At 50.0% G+C, this 10,402-nt stretch overlaps 2 protein-coding genes across 2 annotated transcripts; both read left to right on the forward strand.

Annotated features, from left to right (window-relative positions):
• Positions 1-747: 747 nt before the first annotated feature.
• Positions 748-3,173, forward strand: LOC112270691. The gene is made up of 2 exons (XM_024458716.1): positions 748-1,864; positions 2,939-3,173. The coding sequence occupies exons 1-2, from the start codon at positions 748-750 to the stop codon at positions 2,962-2,964; spliced, it is 1,143 nt and encodes a 380-aa protein (XP_024314484.1). The 3' UTR covers positions 2,965-3,173.
• Positions 3,174-5,296: 2,123 nt separating this feature from the next.
• Positions 5,297-8,204, forward strand: LOC112270994. Its single transcript, XM_024459807.1, has 2 exons — positions 5,297-6,610; positions 7,968-8,204. The coding sequence occupies exons 1-2, from the start codon at positions 5,388-5,390 to the stop codon at positions 7,987-7,989; spliced, it is 1,245 nt and encodes a 414-aa protein (XP_024315575.1). The 5' UTR covers positions 5,297-5,387; the 3' UTR covers positions 7,990-8,204.
• The last annotated feature ends 2,198 nt before the right edge of the window (positions 8,205-10,402 follow it).

Below are 10,402 nucleotides of genomic sequence, written 5' to 3' on the forward strand. Positions count from 1 at the left end.
AATCTAACACATGCAATGCAATGATTTCGCCGTGATTCAGATGGTATATACAACTTCCGCAACCTAATTTTTGTTGCATCTGTGTTACGATACTGTTTTCTTGACCTCGCTACAGAGAAACTTCCCTTGTATAGTGAAGGCACTCGTCCCATTTACAGTCACGGTTCGTGCCTGGCATTTCATCGAACACTTGCCGTGCAGCTCTTGGGCACTCGACAGCTAAGCCAAATGGCACCGCAAAATGTGGAATTCAGAGAAGATACCGAGTAATCGTGAGCCTGCGGCGGTGACCGTCATCCGGGGGACACTACGGCTGCCGTGCCGGAGTCGATGCGGCAGCTGCCTACTGTGATCGTTTCGTCGCCCGCACGGCTGCCTTCTCGAATGCGCAGCATGCTGGCGCCAGGGCTGCCAGCTCACTCTTCTGGGTCCCACCCGTGGGCCCCACGGCTGCATGCACAGCTCATCCCACCAGAGCGCAGAGCCGTCTCTCTCCGTCTCATCCCGTCTCCACTTCTTCGTGCCCGCGTCCGGGAACACAACAGAGCGAAACAGCAGAGGCACAATCCAGATTTAAAACTAGGCCGTTCGCCGTCGCTGCACAAACCATCGCATCTCTCCCATTCCCATCCCCTCATTCGAAAACATTTTTCCGCACCACCGCCCCTCTCTCCGGCCCCCTCCCCCTCGCGGCGGCCGGCGGGAGCTCGTGTTCTGGCCACGACCGAACCGTAATCGGAGCGGAAGATGGAGCCGCCTTCGCCGGAGAAGCAGTGGGCGATCCTGGTCTGCGTCCCGCACGTGGTCCCTGGCGTGCACGACTACCCGCCGGGCACCGAGTTCTCGCTCCGGCACGACGACCCGCCGCAGTCCTCCCGCTTCACCGTGCCCAGTCGTATCGCCTCCGACCCCAAGGACATCGAGAACCATCCCTACGTCGCCGCCGTCGGCGCCTACGGCCGCTTCCTCCTCTACGCCACCCAGGGGAACTACCAAGCGCTAGCGAACCAGCACATCCTCGACTGGTTCTACACCGAGCCGCTCGGCGTCCACCACGGCAGCCCCAAAGCCTACTTCATCTGCGAACTCAAGACCTGCGCGGCCACCCGCCTCCCCGACCCCGAGCACCCCATCGTCAACCCCGGCAACGCCGGCCTCATCAGCTGCGTGGCCGGCTCCTTGGTTGTCGAGCTCCAGCCCACCCCCGGCAACCACGTCGCCACCCTCCTCTGCTACGTGTCGTGGACCAATACTTGGCTCGTGAGGGACGTCAACTACCCTCCTGTTCACCGGCCGTGGGGCGCCCACGGCGTAATCTACGACGAGCCGAGACTCACGTGGGTGGATCTCTCCTACGGCCTTCTCACCTCCTCCCAGTTCCTCTACGACAATCCCAATCCGGACCTGGAACTGCGCTTCATTCCGCTGCCGGCCGGCTGCGAGAGGCTCGCCGGCACGGTGGACCTCGACAAGGAGCGCTGCGTGGGGATGAGCGACGAGCGTTTACGGTACGTGCAGATTCACTCGCCCCAAGGCCAGCCGATCGTCAGCAAGTGGATGCTGGTCAATTGGGATACCGGGTTATGGTTATACGACGGTTACATCTCCTTCAGAGAGATCTGGGACGACGAGAGCTACAAAGCTATGAAGCTGCCGGAGCATGTCCCCACCGTCGCGTTTATCCACCCTCGCGACGACGACTTGGTCTACTTCTTCCTGCAGTCCCGAATCTTCGGCGTCGACGTGAGAACGGGTGAGTGCAGCGACTGGATTTTCTTCAAGATGAACAGCCCGCCGAGTCGTTACCACTCATCCCGATTCGTCCGTCTTTGGCAGCAAACAAAGAAGCTTTTCGATGGTGCTGGTATGTTCCCAATCCTGCCTCATGCCCTTATGTCGTTTGGATTTTGCTATTCTCTGAATCGCTACTGTTACCATCTTCAGCATGCAATTTTGTAGCCTGTAGATCAAATTGGTTAAGATTAAGTGTTTGATCGATGGAACTGCTTGCATGTCTTGAACAAGCGAACCAAGCAGTTACTTAATCAAGGATTCACCTTGGATCCTAGATAGGATGCTTAATGTTAGTATCATATGTATTTTAACTTTGCTACAACTGAATACATGCTCCCGTCCCTGAGACCTTACTTCATGTATCATTAAATGGATTAATTCATCCGTTGTTCAGTTGTTCACCACAAGTTGCGTAAATGGCTAGCTTTTATATTGGCACAATGTTCTGTTCATAATAATGAAGTTCTTGCTGCTTAAATATTTTATGAGGAAAGTATAGAGGAGATAACAGTCTCCGTGTATGATCTACGTCTATTTGCGCTTCAGTGCCTTTGCCTTGAAGATGTTGATCCTCCACTTCTGCTCTGTTAAACTGTTTTACCTTCTATATGCCTGTCATAAGTCATGAGTTATGACCCTGTTTCATGGCTTTACTGTAACCCAACCAACAGCCACACAACCATCATCACACTCCCTAGCATATCATGGAACAATTTCAATGCTGCAGCATATAGGGGGATAGGGGCAAGTTCTTTAAAATCTCTGGGAATGCAGCTGGGTTACCACATATGCATATTTATGCCTGAATGCATATCCTTGTTGGGGAGTTACTGTTGATCAATAGTAGTACGGAGTACTATATATCCACAGATGTTACCCATTGATTTTCTTCATGGTTACAGAGTAGATCACCATTATTTTCTCGGGCAATGTTTGGATTTGCAGCTACTTTCAGGGATCTTTACATTTGTACATACGGAGCATCAAAAAGCTTGCATACATCTTTAACCCAGTTTTCCTCATATTGTTATCTTCTCCTGGATTCAATGTTTTAATTCAGGGCAATTAAGTTACCTTCGTATGCCCAACATTTATAGCATATACTGTATTTGCTTGTCTTGTTAAATGTTTGCTTATCTTGAAGGTCCAAACGTTCAGAGGGGTACTTAGGTTCCATCGGCGGCAAGACGTGAAATACGACACTTTCAATCAAGGGATCCACGGGCGCCTGCACCTAGGCGGCAAAGCTCCAGCAAGATGATCTTCCGCTTGGCAACGTCATGGTCTTCATAGATGATACATATGGCTAGCTAGAACTTTCGACGACCTGATCGATAGGCTCTGTTATGTCTAAACATTGTTGGACTTTGCTCACTTCTACCTGTGCTGTGCACTCCTTGAGATATGTGACTACCTGAAACCATACTGCACATTATTCGTTACAGAGTAGAACCAATGTCCCGTGCGCGGTTTCCTGTCCACTTATTTGCCGCTTTACGTATTTACATTTACATGCGAGACTTAGATCATTTGTGAAATAAAATATGGTTGTGTGATGCAGGCGCCAGATGATAATGGAATTATTTTTTCTTCTTCTTCTTCTAAAAGGGCTTACTAGAACCAAGAAATGTCAAGCTAGCAAGATTTTTATGGGTAGAATTTTCTATCTAAACTTTTTTTAATAAATTTGAGTCAGAATTTGATTTTATTTTTGAAATAACCCAAAAACTAATTTTGAAATCTTCAAAATTTCATATTCTTTTAGTGAAAAGAACATATTTGGAAAGTTTAGTGTGAACATATTTTTGAAATTTAAACGTCTTCTTTTCACCTTTTCAGAGGAGCAGGAGCCGTATGAGTACAGGGAGGGTGAGGACAAAAACCATATTAACCATTAGTTAATTACACATTTAGAAGGGGCTATACGTGCATTATTGACTTCTTGTGCCCGATCCAATTTAGGTTGGTAGCTTTCCTGCAGTCAATTGTCATGGTTTTTCCTCTCAAAGATTTATTTTGTTCTGGTTCTTCTCTAATTAATCAAACTTTGTGAGTTTTTTACAGCGAGGATTCAAATTGAGCCTGATTTTAAATTAATAAAGTCCAGAGGCAAAAGTACATAAAAGGATCAATGTTGGGGATAACAAATTACAAAGATAACCAACGAAGGAGAGAAAAATAACACACCCAAGAGGACTGCTACAACAAAAAATGCCACAACCGTCATGGGGTCTCGCTACCATTTGCCAAAGCTTCCAACTAACCACGAGAATCGACACAAGTCGAGGACTCCAAAGCAACATCTCTAGGAGGGAATGACTCTTCATAAGTTTTTGGCCATTATTTCTGTGTGTGTCAAATTACAAAAGCAGTTTGTTTTTCTGATTCTCGAAGAAAAACTTGTCCCACGTGAAAATACTCGTCCATACTACCGTACGCTCCCGAGGCAGCGGTGGAGCCAAACCTTACGTCCGGCAGTAGACCCGCCACTTGAACATCCATGCCGCGGGTGCTTCTGTTCTTGCCATGGTGGTGGAGGCCCGTTGGCAAAGGGTGGCGAGAACCTCCTTCTTTGGTGGAGCAATGGTACGGGTGGCTAATCATTTTCTAGGGTGGTGATGACTGACGGACGAGTGACCATGACGCTCCGATTGTGTGGATAGCGGGGCACGGCAGATCTGGCAAACCATATTTGATGAGGCCGCAACACGGCGATGCTCCGTGTGGACGATGGGTGCCATGAGTGATACCCCGATCCACTCGGACACACTGCGACCAAGACCAAGTTAGAGTGGCTCTCCGAGGTTTCCCGCAAAAAAAAGAAAAGAGTGCCTCTCTGACATCAAGCCCACGAGTGAAGGTCGCTTGTGGGCTGTGGCGCCTTCATCCCCTGTGGCATGAGGTGGAAGACCACGGGTCTGTTTGGTGCATGCCCGAGATGAGTTTTGATGGTGGCCATGTCCTAACGAGATTAGGACACCGTGATTGTGGAGTGATGGATGACGCAGTTAGGACTAGCTATCAATCAAGATGCGCTAGAAAAACCGATCGTGTCCGAGGTGAAAACCTGTTATCTGGCCTTCATTAGTCGGACCGGCCAGGACATGGAAATTAATTGTTCCTCTGCTGAAGGTATCGATTTTGTCCCATGATTTGGTCTTGATCGATTGCAGCACACGGTGCAAAAGACCAGAGCACAGCAAATTGCCGGCAAAATTAAACTATGACCACCACAAACAGCAAGCGTTGTCTCGGGGAAAAGAAGGCTGCCACCTTAATCGAATGACGTAATCGACCGACCTTTTTTAAGAAAAAAAGGCTGCCACCAGTTAACCACCGCATTTCTTTTTCACGGCAAAGTTAACCACCGGTTAATCCTACCGCCATCTCGCGACAACACACCATGAGAAGAAGCAAAACTCCACCCTCTAGTTAATCCTCATCCCAACCTGCTCCAAACCCTATAAACCGATCCATCCCCAACAAAGTCCTGCAACGAGCAGGCACATTCTACCGCAAGGCGACAAGCTAGCCGTAACCAACCAGAGCACCGCCGCACCGGTGCGTCTCATTTTGTCGCGCGCGCTCCAGAAATGGCCGGGACAGGCCCCTCGCGCCGCCACGCCGACCACATCCCCAGGCCGCCGCCGCGACCGGTTCCGCCGCCGCCGGTGCCGGTGCCGCCTTGGGTCATCCTGGGGCGCGTGCTGGAAACGGACGCGGTCCCTGCGGGCGCCGACTTCGTCCTCGCTCACGCCCCACCCCCAGCAATCGCCCACCTCTCCCTCTCCCCGCACATATGCCTCCTCCACAGCCAGTCCACCGGCCCCCCCTTCCTCCTCGCCGCCGACGAGCGCGGACGCCACCTCCTCGTCGCCACCGGGGGAGGTTGGCCGCGCCCTCCAGACGACTCCCGCCTTGCGACGCTCCAGAACGCCACGCCGCTGGAAGGCCTCGAGTACCGAGTCTGCGATGAGTCCAACCGCGAGGCCTTCAAGCTCCCCACGCCTTCCGATCACGGCATCGACATCGGCATCGCCCACCCCGACAACCTGGGCATCATCACCGCCACCGGCCGCGGACCCGGAGGCGGTAGATTCTACGTGGTCGCTGAGCTCCAGCACATCTCCCCGCCGGACAACGTCCGCGAGCAGAAGTGCACCCTGCTCCGCTACTGGTCCGACACCCGCCGTTGGACCCCGACGGTGCTCAAGTACCCGACGCCCGCGCGGCAGCGGGGAAGCAACGGCGTCATCGCCCACGAGGGGAGGCTCTGGTGGGTCGACCTGATCTGGGGCATCCTCTCCTGCGACCCTTTCGCCGAACAACCGGCGCTCCGCTTCGTCCCGCTACCCCTCGGCTGCGCCGTGATGGGCCATCGCGCGGACCATATCGAGAAGTTCCGCTGCATCGGGGTGAGCAACGGCAAACTGCGGTACGCGCAGATGATGCGCGACTGCTACTTGGCCCCCGGCACTCCCAATGCTGTCAAGACATGGACGCTGACGGACCCGGACACCGGCAGCTGGACGCCGGAGTGCGACGTGGGCTTTGCCGAGATCTGGGCTGATGCGAGCTACAAGGACACCAGGCTGCCAGAGAGGAACCCCGCCCTCGGCCTCATCCACCCCAAGGACCCCGACGTCGTGTACTTCTTCCTGGACAAGCATCTCTTCAGCGTCAACCTCCGCGTGAAGAGGGTCCTGGAGTGCGTGTTGTGCAATGATTTGCGCATGCCGACGTTCCAGCGGCACGACGTCTCCTCCCGCTTCGTGCACGCTTTGCAGTTTCCACCATCCATTTATCACGAGCTCAGGTATGCCGTATGCGTTCTAGGCTACTGAATGCATGCTACTCTCTGTGTCCCGAAATTCCACTTCATACACTGTCCTATGTTACGAAAATCTAGTTCACTGCAACTTTGTTAGCATCTTCCACGGATGAGCATCAATAGCCTGGAAAACAATTATAGCGATCGATTTGTGCGCGCAAATTTGTTCAATTTCACAACATGATCGGCATTGATGCTAACCAATCAGTGCGTCCCCTGTCTGCCACCCATCTTATTGTTCATCCTTGGCATTGCTCAAATCATTCCATCTCTGATAGAGAACCATAGATGCATGGTGTGCAACTGTGCATATATGTAAGTGTGTAAACTTAATTTTCCTTTCTGCATGCTCTGTGTATGTATGTCTTTAATCTAAACAAAAATACTTCGTGTATGTGAAGCTTGCTTGAAGATTTATGAAACTTTTGAGCAAGCTTTAGGTACAAAGTGTTGGTTATGCTTTTCAATGCAATCGATCACTCATGCTAGTATTACCAAAAATTCCAAAATGTTAGTGGATTTCGTCTGTCAATGCCAATGCGATCTCATTTCTTGTTCTCTTGTTCTTAGAGAAATTTCATGTTCTCTCATGCATGGTGCTGTGATTGATGGTTTCTTCGTTTCTGGGTTACTGCAATATTGTAGGTTTCGAATGGTTTGGGAACAGTTCAAATATTACTTACTGCCGGGAATTTATATCAGTAGCATGCATACATGTTTGCCGAGTACTCTATATTTAGAATGGTTTGGGCCTATTTAGTAGTTTTAGTCCTAAAGGAGATACAGCTGCTACTATCATAGGCAGCTTCTTATAGTTTATGTTTACATTACCTCCACTGCTAGAAGGTTCTTTTGAGTGATCATGTCCTGTCAGAAGTAACTCAAAACAGGGAGTCTTTTGTTGTGCAATCGATCTTCCTAATAAAAGAATGAACAGCGCTAACTATTTTTCCAAATACCTATCCTGCGTGCGTACCTAAGAGGCTCAAAATTGAAATAATTTGCAAAATGCTAAGGCTTAGAGATGTTCTCCAGTGAATGAGGGTGCACTGGGAAGCATGAAAGTTTATTGATGTTTGTTTCTTTCAATAAAAGCAGGACCTAATGCTTAGGCTGTGTCGTTGGGAGATGTTTTCCACTGATTGGGTGTTCACTGCGAAACATGACAGTTTAATGATGTTATTTTCTTTCAGTAAAAGCAGGACCTAATGCTAAGAGTTGAGATTGTATTCCGATGAATTAATGGGAATGCACTGGGAAACATGACAGTTTTTATTCATGTTTTTTTTTCAGTAAAAGCAGGACTTCAAACTTTTGTCTAAGAATTATTTCTGTTTTGCAGGGCACTAGGGCAGGCTGACTAAGATGGGTAATGCCCCCCGGCCAGGTAATGCGTACATGACAAACATCCAAACCAACATGCACTATGTAATCGTCTCATTGGAATGCCTTTCGCTGGCACGCAGCTGGAATGGTGCCTGACTCTGAGTTGACAGAGGTTTAGCACTTAAGTCCAGTTTGGAAAGTAGTTTCCTGCATTTGGTGTTCATTGCTGATTTGATTTCCTAGGTGACCTTAATTCCTGCATTCGGTGTTCATTGCTCTCGCTTCCATCGTCATGCCGCAGTTGCAAATTCTATTCCACCCTTTTCTTCCCTCGATGCATCCAGGTTTCGTATTGAACACTGAACTCCAATGCTGTCATGCTCGTGTGTCGTGAATGATGTATTTCTCACTTCGCCTTCCTGCATTTGGTGTTGCGTGCCTGTAGTTTTTCTGTGCGAATTAGCTCCAGAAGTTATTTGTTGATGATCACTGGCTGCGTGTGGAGGAGCTCCACTGTTGTGGTTAGGACTGGTAAATGGTTTAGAACCAGACCGTATCCAAACCAGATCACAGCCGGTACCCCGCGGACCCTAATCAAACCAATTCACGATTAGCTTCTGAGAAACTGAACCAGCCCAAACCGAATTGACACCTCAAACCAAACCAATCCAAACCATTCCCTTCAAATGGTTTCAAACCCATTTACCTCAAATGGTTTCAAACAATTCATTCAGAATCTAAAGCCACAACTTCAATTACAGAAAATAATCCATCCATCAGTGTTACATCGAAAGCTCCAACCGCACATCAGAAGTGTATTACTCATACGTATCCTTTCCAAGCCATGAAATAAATTAGGATTCGCATCAAGGGAAACACGATTTAGTCACTACAGTACAGTAGAACGGTTCCAAACTGCAGAACTGAGTCAACACAATGAGAAAAAAATGCAAATTCCCCAAAGCTTACCTTATGGTCTATGGAGATAAATCGCTGCGTGGGGGCAGAAAATTGTGGTGCCAAATGTTTCACTGCAACCTGTGGAGGAGGAGCGGCAGCTGCTCCGGCGAGGAGGAGGTGCGGCTGCGCGGGTGTACTGGGGCGGAGGGGGCGCGCCGGTGAGGAGCTGACGCGATGGCTCCGGTGTCCGCGGAGGAGGAGACGGCGCGACGGAGGAGGAGGCACCTGAAGGCTGGCTGTTCAGAGAAAGGCTGCGGACCTGCGGTCGATTCATTGATGGACATGGACTGGCGGCGGAGTCGGGCACGCGACAGGATTCGACGGAAGGGCGGAAGGGCGGCACAGCCAGGCCGCCGGCGTCCGCACCGCACGCCGGCCTTGCTTCTCGAGGTGGTGGTGCGGCCCGCCCCCGCCTTTCCTCTCCGTTCCGGCAGCGCGCCCCCGCCCTCCCTCGCTGGAATTGTAGTGCCGACGCCGCCCTAACCTCCTGCTGCCCTCCCTCGCAGACGTAGCGGCAGGTCACGACCTAGCCAACTTCCGATCTGTTGGAGAGCTCTCACGACCTAACCCCACGGGTTGAACCCAGATGAAACCAAACCATTTGTCTCCAAACCCGAACCGAACCAAACCATATTTGACTAAGAACCGCACCAGACCGAACCAATTGTGAACATAACCCAGTCTAACCCGTCCAAACGAACACCAATCAAGGATCCAAACCGTTTTATCCATTCGAAACCAGACCATTTACCAGGCCTAGTTGTGGTGTTTAGTTTTCGGTTATCTTTGCGAGTGTAATGGACTCTCTGATGTTGAGCGCTTTGCTTTGTCACCGGTTAGTGTTCAGTAGTAGACTACTGAGTTAAGAGTTGCAGTTACGGTTATAGTGTTACCTTTCTGCGGCCACTTCTGAGTAGGCCTACTTCTGATGGCGCGCCTGATGGACGACGCTGTTATCCAACCCCAATAGCCCATTTCACCTACAGAAGCCCAACCTGTAGCACACTACCGAATCTATCGTGTTCCTCCTGCCCGCTGCGAGAGAGGAATGGAACCCCAAAAACCTCCGTCGCGGCGGACGAGCGGGTTGCGGCGAGGGTCTATTACCCTAAAAGCACCCTGCTAGGGTGGATGACCAGGTCCTTGAGGATCTGGACGAGAAGTACGTCATCGCCAGGGACCTCGATGCCGCCACGGTGCTTCTTTCCAAGATCCGGGACACGGTTGTCCTATCAGCTTCCTTCTCACGATCCGGAGCAGCCAATTTCTGTGCCATAGAGATACTCCCTCATTTTCAAATAAAAATAAAAATCAAATGCACACATTTTGAGTTTTTATTTTGACCAATAATTCATTGACTTGAGGGTTATGCGTGCTACAAAATATATATTACTCGTATTAGATTCATATTTCAAAAATATTTTCAATATAAAATTTATAACATATAACCTACATATTATTAGTTTGATCATTGGTCAAATTTCAAGACGA

This window comes from Brachypodium distachyon, chromosome 2, assembly GCF_000005505.3.
Source record: "Brachypodium distachyon strain Bd21 chromosome 2, Brachypodium_distachyon_v3.0, whole genome shotgun sequence".
Classification (NCBI taxonomy): Eukaryota; Viridiplantae; Streptophyta; class Magnoliopsida; order Poales; family Poaceae; genus Brachypodium; species Brachypodium distachyon.